This window comes from Mesoplodon densirostris, chromosome 3 (assembly GCF_025265405.1).
Source record: "Mesoplodon densirostris isolate mMesDen1 chromosome 3, mMesDen1 primary haplotype, whole genome shotgun sequence".
In the NCBI taxonomy this organism is placed as follows: Eukaryota; Metazoa; Chordata; class Mammalia; order Artiodactyla; family Ziphiidae; genus Mesoplodon; species Mesoplodon densirostris.
The window spans coordinates 153,233,956-153,248,406 of record NC_082663.1 but is presented as its reverse complement, the minus strand read 5'-3'; the positions used below and the strand labels follow the sequence as shown (position 1 = coordinate 153,248,406).

General features: G+C 55.3%; 1 protein-coding gene across 1 annotated transcript in view; it reads right to left on the bottom strand.

The window, feature by feature from the left end:
- The window catches only part of SHC2 (SHC adaptor protein 2), a 31,199-nt gene extending 16,958 nt beyond the window's left edge, over nt 1–14,241 (bottom strand). The window contains exon 1 of the mRNA XM_060092440.1: nt 13,768–14,241. Within this exon, the coding sequence (XP_059948423.1) occupies nt 13,768–14,241 (474 nt within the window). The remainder of the gene's footprint in view (nt 1–13,767) is intronic.
- Between the last annotated feature and the right edge of the window lie 210 nt (nt 14,242–14,451).

Sequence of the window (14,451 nt, the reverse complement as noted above, 5' to 3'; positions counted from 1 at the left end):
ACAGGGACAGAGAGTGGGTTCATGGTTGTCAGGGGCTGGGGAGGGGCGTAGGGGGTGACAGCTAATGGGGACGGGCTTTTTTCGGGGTTGATGGAATGTTCTGGAACTAGATAGATTTGGTGGTTGCACAACCTTGTGAACGTACTAAATACCACTGTACTGTGATTTAAGACGGTTAATGGGGGACTTCCCTGGTGGCACAGTGGTTGGGAATCCATCTACCAATGCTGGGGACATGGGTTCGAGCCCTGGTCCAGGAAGATCTCACATGCCGTGGAGCAACTAAGCCTGTGTGCCACAACTACTGAGCCTGCGCTCTAGAGCCTGAGAGCCACAACTACTGGGCCCGCTCGCCTAGAGCCCGTGCTCCACAACAAGAGAAGCCGCCGCAATGAGAAGCCCGCACACTGCAGGGAGAAGTGACCCCAGCTCGCCGCAACTGGATAAGGCCTGCGTGCAGCAACAAAGACCCAATGCAGCCCAAAATAAATAAATTTTTAAAATAAAATTTAAAATTAAAAAAAGGGTTAATGGTAGGGACTTCCCTGGTGGTCCAGTGGTAAAGAATCTGCCTTCCAATGCAGGGGACGCAGGTTCGATCCCTGGTCAGGGAACTACGATCCCACATGCCGCGGGGCAACTAAGCCCGCGCGCCACAACTACAGAGCCTGCGCACCTCAACGAGAGAGCCCGCGTGCTACAAACTACAGAGCCCATGCACCCTGGAGCCCACAAGCCACAACTAGAGACAGAAAAAAAACCTACAGGCCACAACTAGAGAGAAGCCTGGGCGCCTCAACGAAAGATCCCGTGTGCCGCAACTAAGACCTGACATAGTCAAAAAAAAAAAAGAAAGAAAAGAAACAAATAATGATTAACTTAGTTATGTGAATTTTACCTCAATTTTTAAAAATATTGGGCTTCCCTGGTGGCGTAGTGGTTGAGAGTCTGCCTACTGATGCAGGGCATATGGGTTCGTGCCCCGGTCCGGGAAGATCCCATATGCTGCGGAGTGGCTGGGCCCATGCGCCATGGCCACTAAGCCTGCGTGTCCGGAGCCTGTGCTCCGCAATGGGAGAGGCCACAACAGTGAGAGGCCCACGTACCGCAAAAAAAAAAAAAAAAAAAAAAAAAAAAAATTATTTATTTACTTACTTATTTGGCTGCGCCGGGTCTGAATTGCGGCACACAGGATCTTTTAGTTGCAGCATGTGGGATCTTTTTTTCTTTAGTTGCGGCATGCGGGATCTTCAGTTGCGGAATGCAGGGTCTTTAGTTGCGGCATGCATGTGGAATCTAGTTCCCTGACAAGGGATCGAACCCAGGCCCCCCGCACTGGGAGCGTGGAGTCGTAGCCACTGTGCCACGGGGAAGTCCCCTCGGCTTTTAAAAAATGACACACGCACACATGCTTTGACCCTGAAACTCCATTTGAGGACTTTATCCCACAGACACACCAGTCTGCGGGTTCCCTATGTGTGCACAGGTGGCTGTTGGGAGCCATACTCCACCTTTCCCCCAGGGCTCCGCCCCCCCCCCCCCCCCCCCGCAGGACTGGCGCTGGGGAAGGTGCTCGGATATTTACTGCCACCACAGCCTGCTGCGGAGTATGCCGTCCTATGCTGGCCCCAGGGTGCCCTGCCCCGCTCTGCAGCCCTGCCCCCCGCCACCTGCCCCTCCCTTCCTGCGGGACTTGCAGCACTGGAGGAATAAGCAAGAAATTGCAGACACCCCAAAACTTGACACATCTAGGGTTGTGAGGTCCAACCCAGGACGCCAGTTAGGTTGGAATTTCCCATAAACAATGAATATTTTCTTAGTGTATGTCCCAAATAATGCACAAAACATGCTTCTACTGACAATTGTTCGTGTTCATGGGAACTTTAAATTTAACTGGGCAGCCTGTATCTTTGCTAAACCTAAATAAATTGCGGTACTGGGAATGGAAGAGTCTGCAGTTGTAAAAAGAGCAAGGTGGGGCTTCCCTGGTGGCGCAGTGGTTGAGAGTCCACTTGCCAATGTAGGGGACAGGGGTTCGTGCCCCGGTCCGGGAGGATCCCACGTGCCGCGGAGCGGATGGGCCTGTGAGCCATGGCCGCTGAGCCTGCACGTCCGGAGCCTGTGCTCCGCAACGGGAGAGGCCACAACAGTGAGAGGCCCGTGTACCACAAAAAAAAAGAGCAAGGTGCCGACTAGAAGGCACAGTACCTTTTGTGTGGACAAGGGGGCCAAGGAGGACACGTGTATACAGTATGTGTGGACAGTGTGTTTGTGTGTGTGCGCACGCACATGTGTGGGTGACAAGCTCTAGCAGGACACAGTAGCTGCTTCTACAGATGCCGTTGGCTGACTGTAAAAGTGGCCACCAGTTCCTCCCCTCCCCTATCCAGGCCCTGGGTGACCGTGATGCAAGCAGCACATGGACAGGCACGGTCACCCGTCACCGGAGCTTGCTCCCCTGCTGCTCTTGGGACTCCGCGACCCTGCCAGGGTAGCCTGCCTGATGACGAGACACATGGCCCACCCCCATCTCCCCAGCTGACATGGAGCCAACCACCATGTGAAGGAGACCATTCAGCCCCAGCCGACCCACAGCACCACAGGAAATAAAAAGTGTTTGTTGTTTTCATGCACTAGGTTGTGCGATGGTTTGTTACACAGCAGAAGTTCCCTAGACAGTGACCAGGAGAAGAAAGGGAGCAAGCCAAGTGAAGATCCGGGCAAAGGGAACAGCAAGTACAGGCCAGAAGCGGGAACAAGCTGGGAGAGACCTAAGACTCACTCCAGTGTGGCTGGAGCAATGAGAGATGAGAGGATATGGGACCCTGGAGCTGTAATGAGGGGTTGGGTTTCATTGTGAGCAACTTGGGGGGCCGTGGGACAGCTTTAAGCAGGGCGGTGAACTGATGTGTATGGATGGAAGATGGATGGATGGATGGATTGATGATGGACGATGGATGATGAATGATGGATGGATGATGGATGGATGGATGGATTGGTGATGGATGGAGGATGATGAATGATGGATGGATGATGGACAATGGATGGATGGAGGATGGATGGATGGATGGATGGATGGATGATGGATGATGGATGGATGATGGATGGATGGAGGATGGATGGATGGATGGATGGATGATGGATGATGGATGATGAATGATGGATGGATGATGGACGATGGATGGGGGGAAGATGGATGAATGATGGATGGAGGATGGGTGAATGATGGATGATGGATGGATGGATGACAGATGATGGAAGGATGATGGATGATGGATGGGTGATGGAGGGACGGATAGACAGGTCCACAGGGACTATGTGCCAGGCATGCGTTAGACACGTAGAAACTCGAAGAGAATTAGCTGTGGTCCCTGCCCCCAAAGTAGACTCTCACACTGAGTGGACAGCGTTGGTGGGTGCTGGCTGCTCCACAGGTACCCTCCCTCTAACAGAGCATGCGTCTGTGTAGGGTGTCAGTGCCGCAGGGCCCCAGGGTGTGAGGGGTCTAATTCACCCTAACTAGTGTACAGCTCATTCTGGTTGTGTGACTGAAATTCTCCCAGTGCCCCCAGCCCCTCCCTGGGTGAAGTGGGTGCACAGCTCAACTGCACGGGAGAGGAGATGCAACACGGGTCCCCTTCCCGGAGGGTGAAGAACACACTACGAAGGCAGGGAAGGTAAGCAGGTGGCTGAAGCAAGTGCCAGGCAACGATGACACTGATAAGCCACTTGTCGCATGTCGGGCCCTGTTCCAAGTGTGCTGCGCACATGACCTGTCAACCCGCTCCACCCAAAGCCCGCACTACGGCGACAGCATGACCCCTCGGGAAACAGCCCTGAGGGCTCTGTAACCTGTTAGCAGTCACAGGTCATAGGCGGCACAGCCTGGGCTCTGGAGTGTCCCCCGGCCCCGCGGGAAGTGGTGAGGACTGCAGCAAACTACACACTCGGGCCAGAGGGGCCCAGTGTTGCCAGACCACCTGAAATCCAGGGGTTTTGCCTGAAACACCCCAATTTGTAAACAATGACAAGGAATTTTTATTTTTAAATAGAAGACAGAAAAAAAAAAAAAAAAAAGGCAGAGGTCAAACTCAGCCTTGGGCCTGTCAGGGAGCACGACCTCTGACCTAGGATCCCAAAGTCTCCGAAGGCAAGCCGTGGTGTGTGGGTGACAGCCCCAGGAGGGTCTGTCCACATGCCCAGCTTCACAGCCTGTGAGAGGGACCTTAGTGGAAGGGAACCTCTGCAGATACAACCAGGTTGAGGATGTCAAGGTCAGATGGTCCTGGATTTAGGATCGGCCCCCAATCCAATGCCACACGTCCTCACAGGAGAAAGGCAGAGTGGGGCTGAGAGACAGACATGCAGGGAGAAGGCACGTGGAGCTGGAGGCAGGGCTGCGGCCCCAGAAGCTTGGAGACAGACTCTCCTTCAGAGCCTCAGAAGGAACCAGCCTGCCAACACCTTGATTTTGGACTTCTGGCCTCCAGAACCGGGAGAGAATACATTTCTGTAGTTTTAACTGCCCAGTTTGTGGTCATTTGTTACAGCTGCCCCCGGGAGACCAACAGAGAAGGCCGGGAGGGGACCCCAAATGGTGGATTTGCAGCCCACCTTCCCCTTTGCCAACGCGGAAACAGAGGCAACCCAGAGCCCGCCCTAGGATGTAAGGGGAAAACTGAGTTACAAGTGGGAAAACTGAGGCCCAGAGCAGGAAAGGGACCCAGCCAAGTTCACACAGCACACCACGGCAGACACAGGACGAGCACCCAGCTCACCACACTCCCCGCAGGACGCTCCACCTCTCATGGTGACGTAAGTCCTGTACCATTACTACTTAGTGTTTTCATTTTAAATAAACTCCATTGGGGCTTCCCTGGTGGCGCAGTGGTTGAGAGTCCGCCTGCTGATGCAGGTGATGCAGGTTCGTGCGCCGGTCTGGGAGGATCCCGCATGCCGCGGAGCGGCTGGGCCCGTGAGCCATGGCCGCTGAGCCTGCGCGTCCGGAGCCTGTGCTCCGCAACGGGAGAGGCCACAGCAGTGAGAGGCCCACGTACCGCAAAAAATAAAAAATAAAAAAAATAAACTCCATTTATAAACATAACTGAGTTTATTTCTGAAGGCAACTGTAGGAAACAACCCCAAAGTCCATAAACTGCTGAAGGGATAAACAAAATGTCATCCGTCCACACACTGGAACATTACTTGGCCATGAAAAGGAGAGAAGCCCCACCACTCGCTACCACGTGGATGGACCCTGAGAACATGACGCTCAGTGAGAGAAGCCAGACACAGAAGGACACACGGTGTGTGATTCCATTGATGGGAAATGTCCAGGACAGGCCAATCCACAGACACAGGGAGTGGGTTCCTGGTTGTCAGGGGACAGGGGCGGGTGCAAAGTGACTTCATGGGGATGGGGCTTCCTCTGGGGTCATGAGAATGTTCTGGAACTAGATCATAATGAGTGTTTCACAAATTTGCAAGTGCACTAAGAACCACTAAATTGTACAGCTTAAATGAGTAAGTTTTATGACACTGAATAACATCTGTTTTTAAAAAATGTGCATGGGGAAACAAAACCAAAAAGGAGAAAGCAAAAAACAGAAAAAGAAAAGAAAATGTGTATGAGTGGGAATTCCCTGGCGTTCCAGTGGTTAGGACTCCGAGCTCGCACGGCCGAGGGCCCGGGTTCAACCCCAGTTCTGGGAACTAAAATCCCACAAGCCGCATGGTGCGACCAAAAAGAAAAAAGAAAGAAAGAAAAAATGTGCATGAAGAAAAGAGGAAACTGCATATTGCTACCATAAAACTTGGGTTTGATGCCTAGCAGTGTTTCCTAATAACCATTAAAATAAACACATAGGGCTTCCCTGGTGGCGCAGTGGTTGAGAGTCTGCCTGCCGATGCAGGGGACATGGGTTCGTGCCCCGGTCCGGGAGGATCCCACATGCCGCGGAGCGGCTGGGCGCGTGAGCCGTGGCCGCTGAGCCTGTGAGTCCGGAGCCTGTGCTCCGCAGTGGGAGAGGCCAAAACAGTGAGAGGCCCGCGTACCGCAAAAAAAAAAAACAAAAAAACCCCACGTAATTATCAAAATGAAAAGTGTCCATCCAGGCAGAACTGTCCATTTTTGCTAAGACGAGTTAGTGAACGTTTATTGGGCACCAGGCTGCTTGCAGAGGGTCAGAGTCCCCCTCCACAGATGCAGCTGAGGAACAGACACACAGGGCTCTGGGCGGAGGGGCCCAGATGGTGGGGACTTGGGGGGGCCAGCGAGGGGGCCCCGGGCAGCAGCGGACTGCCTTGCACGCTTGAACACACCTATGTTACCCTTCCCTTTTAAAGGTCTGACCAAAAAAAAGTACATCCCCACAGATATGTGTTGATTATAACGGAAACAAATGGGGCCTTTACCAGGGAGAAACGTCACCTTAACTGAGTGCGTTAGTCTCCTGGGGGGCGGCCTCGAACAACAGAGACTCTGTGTCTCCCAGTCCGGGGGTCTGATGCCCAGCGTCCAGGTGAAGCAGGGCCACGCCCCAGCTGGAGGCCCAAGGGAGGCCCTTCCTGCCTCTTCCAGCTACTGGCAGTGGCCAGCAGGCCTGGGCTTGCGGACACATCCCTCTGGCCCCTTCCTCTGTGGCCTCTCCCTGTGTGCCTGTGTCCAGATTTTCCTCTTTTGAGAAGGACATCAGTCACACTAGATCTAGGGCCCATCCTGGTCTAGGAGGACCTCATCTTAACCTGATTGCACCAGCAAAGACCCTATTTCCAAATGAAGTCACATTCTGAGGCCCGGCGAACATGAACCTGGGGGGACGCCACTCTCCCCCGTATACCAAGCGATCAAAGTTTCCAGCAGCTGTGTCGGGATGCACGGGAACCCCTGCCTCCTGACCAGACGCACAGAGGGCGGCAGAGCTGGCCTCCATGCTCCCTGCCAAAAACGCACAAGGTGAGCCCGCCACGAGCATCATGAGACCAGCTGAGGGGCGACACAAACTCAGGGGCAGCCTGCAAAATCGTGGGGTGCACTCCTCCAAAATCTGGGGAGCCCTGCACTGACGCTGGTCCTGGGTCCCCAAGGACTTCAGAGCATCCTCCTGGGCGTTCGCGTTTGTGAAAAGCCCTTAACCTTCACCATGACTCCAACCTAACACCATTTTACACAGAACTCGAAGCATCTAGGGCATTTTTTGTTTGTTTTCTTTTCTACCGTGGCAAAATACATGTAACATTAAATTTCACATTTTAACCATTTATAAGTGCACAGCTCCGTGGCACTAAGCACCTTCACATGGTCGAGCAACCATCCCCACCATCATCTCTAGAACTTTCCCATCTCCCCAAACTGAAGCTCTGTCCCCATGAAACGCCGACTCCCCACCCCTCCCCCAGCCCCCATCATCTACTTCCTGTCTCTGTGGATATGACTCCCCCAGGGACCCCCCATGCGTGGAATCACACAGTATCTGTCCTGTGTCTGGCTTCTCTCACTGAGCGTCACGCCCTCAAGTTTCATCCATGGTGTAGCAGGTGTCAGAACCTCCTTCCTTTTTAAGGCCGAGTGATATTCCACTGTGTGGCTGGATCACGTTTTATTCATTCACCCATCAATGGACAGTTGGGTGTTTCCGTCTCTTGGCTGTTGTGAATAGTGTTGCTATGAACATGGGTGTGCAAATATCTGAGTTCCTGCTCAATTCCCATAAGAGAAAAGTACTTATCTCCTCCCTAGATGCACACACACACACACACACTCAACCTCACCCATTTAGCCAGTCATATACTTATAATCCTCCTGCTCTTTCGGATTTATACCAAGAAGTAGAATTTCTGGATCACATAATAATTCTATGCTTAACTTTCTGGTATGGTTTTAATACGCATTGAATTTAATGAAACTATCTTGTATATTGACAGAAGGCTTCATTTTGTGTCGTTCAGGCTTTACCAAGAGTTGTCCGCTATTTTGAAAATCACATGGCCTGCAGCAACTCTAATGGTGGTACTGGAGCTGCCAGAGTAACCCTAGAGCTGTTTGTAGCTGTTGTGTGAACGGTGGCTTTTGTCTCTGTTGCTGTACGCCTAAAGAAGCTTACACGTTTACACACTGAAACATATTCTATGTTATTGTGAATTGCTGCCTCTGTGTTTCTCCTTTTTATTGCTGTTTTATTACCTCCTATTGATTTGGGGGGGAAATAAATGTGCAGGTAGGTGTTATATATATGATGTTCATTTCAGGGTGGAGGTTACAAAACACTAGTTATAAATGAGCAGTGGTTAATTCAACAGTGTTGCAAGCAGTTGGCTTAAGCTGGTGGTTCTCAAACATGAGTGGGTGTTGGAATCAGCCGGCAGGCTTGTAAAACATTGTTCACCAGGCCCACCCCAGAGTTTCTGACTCAGCAGGTCTGGGGTGGAGCCCAAGAATGTGCATTTATAACAAGTTCCCTGATGTCTGGGCACCACACTCTGCTCAGCATTGGTTCAAGTCAATTTGGTGGCCCACCTCCCCTGCCATGAATGGAGCCTGACATCTCCGGCCAGTGAGGTGTGGGGAGAAGAACGAAAGGGATGGCCTTTTCTTCCAGTGGACATGGTTGGATCTGCATGCAATACCTGGTGCTGCAGCCGCTCTTTTGTGACCATGAGGACAGCTAAGCCAGCATGCTGAAGACAGCAGTGGAAAAGATGGAAAGACCTGGGGCTTCAGGGATACGGTCAAGTCATTGAATTAATCCACCCTGGAGCCATCCTACCCCTTGCCTTCAAGGAATCAGCTGCATTTGCAGCTAAAAACACCTGAGCCCAGCTAACCTCCCAAGGTTCCCCACGCACCACCACCTACGAGACCAGCCTTCAGGAAAGACTGGGCGATGGAGACAGCCAGGCCTGGGCCCCTGGGGCAGCTCTCAGTCTCTCTGTGCCCCATTCAAAGCCTTCCTCATGAGAAACTCGAGAGAGCGGACAGTGAGGGCACCTCGAAAAGCAGAAAGGGCTTGTTAGTAGAATTTTCGTAAAAGTGTAATAGGGAAGAAACCTTGTATTCTATTACAAACTAATCACTAGGGGGATGTTGTCTAAAAGCTTAAATTAAACACAATGGCCCATCTCCGAGAATCCTGCCTCCTGCAGGAGGAAGAAATTAACACCTGCCCTCCGGAGGCTGACGGGAACCAGGAAGTGCTTGGCTTTAGTACGGCCTCTTTCAGTATGAAAGAATCCTGCACGCTCTCTCAGGGAAGATGGCTCTTTGGGACGCAAATCCACTGTCTTCTCCAGATCAAGTCGCTATTCCTTGCCCCAACGACTCGGCTCTCGATTTATTGGCCTGTCCTGCATAGACCAGTACAAGCTTGGATTCGGTAACAAAAGGAGAAGTGCCCGGCGTGGAAACAGCCCCGATGGAAGGAAATGGGATGGATCCACAGACGGGGCAAGTATCCATCCAGACCAGAGCCGTCCAACAGTGGGGCGGAGTGCCAGGCGACCAGTTGAACTTAGCTTAAAATGAAGCAAAATTAAAGTTGAGTTCTTCAGCTGCCCCAGCCCCATTGGAGTGCTCGTGGCCACACGTGGCTACCAATGGGACAGCACGGATCTGGAACATTCCATGTCCGCCTCTGGGCGGCACTGGTCTAGGCTAATCCCACGAGCAGTTTAGGGAACGTCACAGGACACTGTCTGGGGCTTTCCGGAAAAGGCATCCTTATTCACAGAAGGACCTGGCAGGAAGAGGGCTCTTTTCTGGAGAGTGAACTCTCTTTTCTGAGAGTTCCACAGAGGAACCGATCTGAGAAAGGAAAGGCACGGCAAGGGTGCTGCATGCGTTTCTGGGGATGGCTGTGACAAAGCCCCACAAGCTGGGCGGCTCAAAACAGCAGAATTTTCTTGTCTCTCAGTCCTAGAGGCCAGACACCTCTCACCCAGGTGTCACAGGGCCGGGTCTTCCTGGAGGCTACAGGGGAGGCTCCTTCCGGCCTCCGCTGTAGCTGCCCTCCTGCCTCTCTGGCCTCGAGCTGCGTGGCCAGCATCTGCACGCGTGTCTTCACATGGCTTTCTCTCAAGGCCACCAGTCACTAGGTCCAGGGCCACCCTAATGCAGAAGGACTTCTTCTTACCGAATGACATCTGCAAAGACCCTATTTCCAAATCAGGTTGGGGACACTATTCACCCCAACACAGATGAAAAGAACGTGAATCTATGACAAGGTCACCAAGCTGTGAAGTTAACCAACCCCAGAGCGGCCACCCGCCCAGGGCTGCTTCTCACGTGAGATGATCAATGTCCTCGTGGGTCTAAACTGCTCCGAGTCAGGACTGCAGCGATGCCGCTAAAGGCACCACAGCTGCTACCGCCCTCACCGGGCTCCTTGACGTGGCTGTGCCTCCGTTTCCTCCCCTAGAAACTGGGTAGGAAATCTCAGGGTGGGAGGCTCCACACTAGTGTCTAGAAAACCAGGTGCCCTGATTGCATCACTGCTCGCTGAGTCTCCCTTTTCTTGTCTCAAAACAGGGACCATTACAGGGTTTTGTGAGGGTTCTGTGACATTAGGTAGGTGAGTGAGCTGCTGTATTAGTTTCCTCTTGCTGCTGTAACGAATTATCACAAATTTAACATAAGTGTATTCCCTTACAGTTCTAGAGGTCAGGAGTCCACAGGAGTCTCACGGGGCTAAATCCAGGCGTGGGCAGGGCCAGTCCTTCCGGAGCCTCCAGGGCAGCATTGGTTCCTGCCTTTTCCAGCTTCTAGAGGCACGGCATCCCTGGCTCGCGGCCCCTCCTGCATCCTCACAGCCAGCAGCGCAGCATCTCCCGTCTCTCTCTGCCTCTGACCCTCCCACCTCTCTCTTATAAGGACGCTGGGATGACGCTGGGCCCCCCGGGGAATCGAGGGTCCTCCCCATCTCGGGGTTCTTAACTTAATCCCTCCTGCAAAGTTCTCTCTGCCTTGTGAGGTGACACATCCTCGGGGCCCGGGACCAGGACGGGGACGTGACACATCCTCGGGGCCCGGGACCAGGACGGGGACGTGTTTGGGGCCGTTAGTCTGCCAACCACCCTGGTAGTTGCCAGGTGGAAGCAAGTTCAGGCTCTGAGAGGAGCCTCAGCTATGGGTCTGGTCCTGGATTCTCACCATGTAACCGCCCTGCCTCTCCGTGCCTCAGTTTCCCCACCTTACGTAAGTGGGGACACACATCCCCTCTTGAGGATCCAGGGTCAGACCTGCCTGTCCCTGCGTAATTTGGTATACGGCTGCTCCTGCCTTGACTTCACGCTTCTCTGTGAACCGGTAGGGGACTCTGTGGCTCCCAGGACACCTGGTGGATGCGGGTGCAGGGAGACAAGCGGCTCCCAGGGGAAGAGCAGGGCACTGAGGCTGGTTCAGGCCCCGCGGGGCCGCGCCTCCCAGGCAGCCGGAGTCAGGGCACCACACCCATCAGCCAGCGACTCCTACCGGCTTGTCTCCAATATGGATGCTGTGGCCCCTCTCTCCCCAGCCCCACGCTGCCCTGGTCCATTGCATCTCTGCTGGCCCAACTGCTCCCCAGCCTCCTCTTAGGTCTCTCTGCTGCCCTTCCAGCCCCACCTCCAGCTCACTTCCACAGGAAAGATCCTTTCAGCTCCAACGCTGCCCTGCGACCCTGCCTAGAACCATCCAAAGCCAAGCTTCTCCCCACAGCCCCCAAATCTTATTCCTGCTCTTCTCCCCCTCCATCAGCCCCACCACGTGGGTCTCCGGCGGCTCCCCGAATGTGCCCGCTGAGCCCCTGCCTCGGACTCTCTCTCCCCAGTCGTTTCACGTCTGGGGCCGCAGTGGCTTCAGGTCTCAGCTTAAATGTCATCTCCTGAGAGGCGCCTCGCCCACCAGCCCGGCTAAAAGCAGCCACCAGTCTCTTGCTCTGACATCACTTGATTGTAATTTCTGCACAGCATCTACCAGTGTCTGCCATTTCCCTGTTTGTCTCTTATTTATTTACTGTCAGCCTCTCCCTCTAGAAATCTGAGCCCCATAAGAGCAGGGATCAGACCTTTCCCATTTCCTACCATATCATCAGCACCTGGCAGGGCGAGACATGCATTAAATATTTGCTGCATCGATGAAAACGTCAAGATCATTGGAATAATCCAACAGCCTGCACTTCAACAACACGAGTATCTGAATTCTGAACACTCCTAATCCCCGTGGCCATGGCCGGTGGGCAGACACAGCTCGCCCCTGAGGGGATGTGGTTTGAAGGCCAAGGCATCACCCACAAAACATCTCACTACAAAATCAGTCTTGAATCCAGTGAAGCTGAGATTCAGCAAAAGAAGGGGCCACAGCCAAGTTAGATGACGCCAGGAGAGAACAGACAGACCCAGAGTTTGGGGCAGCCTGAGGCCCGGCATGTCTAACAGGCTTCCGGGATGCAGTGGACCCTGCCTGGACCACACATGGACGAAAGTCAAGGCCACTGGGGGCCGCCACAACAAAGCACCACAAACTGGGGGCTTAAAACAACAGAAATCTAACCCTGACCCTACAGTTCTGGAGGCTGGAAGTTGGGAATCAAGGTGTGACAGGGCCCTGCTCCCTGGGGGTGAGGGGCTCAGCGGAGGGCCCTTCCCGCCTCTTCCAGCGTCTGGTGGTGGTGAGCGGCCACCCTCAGTGTCCCTTGGCTTGTGGACGCATCACTCCATTTCTCCCCTATTGTCACGTGGGCCCTCACGGTGCGTTTGTGTCCAAATCTCCCTCTTCTTACCCAGTAGGGCCACCCTAATCCAGTGTGATCTCATCTTAACTTGATTAGGTCGACAAAGACTCTATTTCCAAATAAAAACCATATTCACAGGTTCCAAAGGTCATGAATCTGGGGGGATACTATTCAACGCAGTACGGGGGTGGGGGGCAGGGTGGGGGAGAGGTTGTAAAAGAACCAAAGACAAAACAACCAACTGCAAAGACACAGACCTCCAGGATCCTGGCCCCCAAAACCAGACTGAGGCGCTGTGGATACTGCCGGACCCTGGATGTGACAATGAACTGTGTACGGGCAGGAGCCCGGTGGGCCGCGGGACCGCACGGAAGCATTTTACGGAGCGTCTTCCCCCCGGGCCGCTTGCCTCCTGATGGTTCATCAAAAACTACACACAGGGGCAGACAGGCTAAGCGGGGAGCGTGCAACGTTCACAGGCGTGGGTGCAAGTACGGGCCGGCCATCGGCCCACGTTTCTGTATGTCCAAAATGTTCATAATAAAACCAGGACAAATGAAGACCTGTTTCCTTACAGCACCTTCCAAGTTCCCGGAGTCTCACATCTCGAATCCTGGGGCCTAGAGGGGCCCGGCCCTTCTGCGCCCCACCTCAGGCCAAGGTCTCCGGTTCTGTTGTCTGGGAAGGAGGTTTCAGTGGGGGTCTGGGTAGCAGGACGCCCCCCCCGCGTCCTCCCCCACCCCCCGCCAGACACTGGCCGACGGAACGGGGGCTCCGCTTAACCCGCGCATGCGTGCCCCCCTCCCACCAGCCGCCCTCTCCCCGCCCCTCCCACCGTGACGCCGTGGGAACCTGGACCCCAGCGCCTCCCGGGTGGGGGCGGCCCGCTGAGCGCGGGCTGGCGATGGGGGTCTAGGGTGATGGAGAGAGAAGGAGGGACGGCAAGAGACCTGGCTCTCGGGGTCCAGAGTGTCCCAGAGAAAGAAGTGGGGCATGGGAGCCCCTGTGCCCAGGCTGGGGCTCCGGGGAATATGGGATCTCAGGGTCGCGCCGGCCCACTCACCCGAACGATGTAGGAGACCCCGGGCCCCAGGACCCTGGCGTCTGGGTGTAGCCAGCCGTGCGCCGGCTTGTGGATGAAGCTGCCTTTACGGATCCACTCGTCGGCGGCGGAGTCCGGGGGTCCGGTCGCCCCCCGCGAACCCCGCGACCCCCGCGCCCCGGCGGCCCGGCAGCGGCTGAGCGCAGGCAGGGGGCAGGGCGCGGTGCAGCGCGGCTCGCAGGTGCCCAGGACCGCCGCCGCCAGCGCCGGAACGCCGGCCGAGCCGGCCGGCTCGGGCTCGGGCTCGGCCCCCCCCGCCGCCCCCGCGCCCCCCGCCGCCCGCGCCGCCGCCGGGCCGCGGCCCAGGAAGCCGGCTGGGGCCGCGAACTTCCACTGCGGCATGCGCGGCAGCAGCGCGCAGAAGGTGGTGGGCGCCTCAGGCTCCGGGGGTGCGGGGGGCGCGGGGGCCGCGCGCCCGCCCGGACCCTGCGTCATGGCCGCGGCCGCCCGACCGAGCCCGACCGGGCGCTGAGCCTGGCGCGGAGGAGGCCCTCCCGCTCCCTCCCCGCCCCCGGCCCGGTGATGTCATCCGCCCGGCCCAGCGCGCAGCCGCGGGGGGCTGCGCCCCTGGGACCCCCGGCCCTCGGCGCCCGGCGGGGAGGCTGGGGAAACTGAGGCCCTCCGAGGGCACGAGCGCTGACTTGG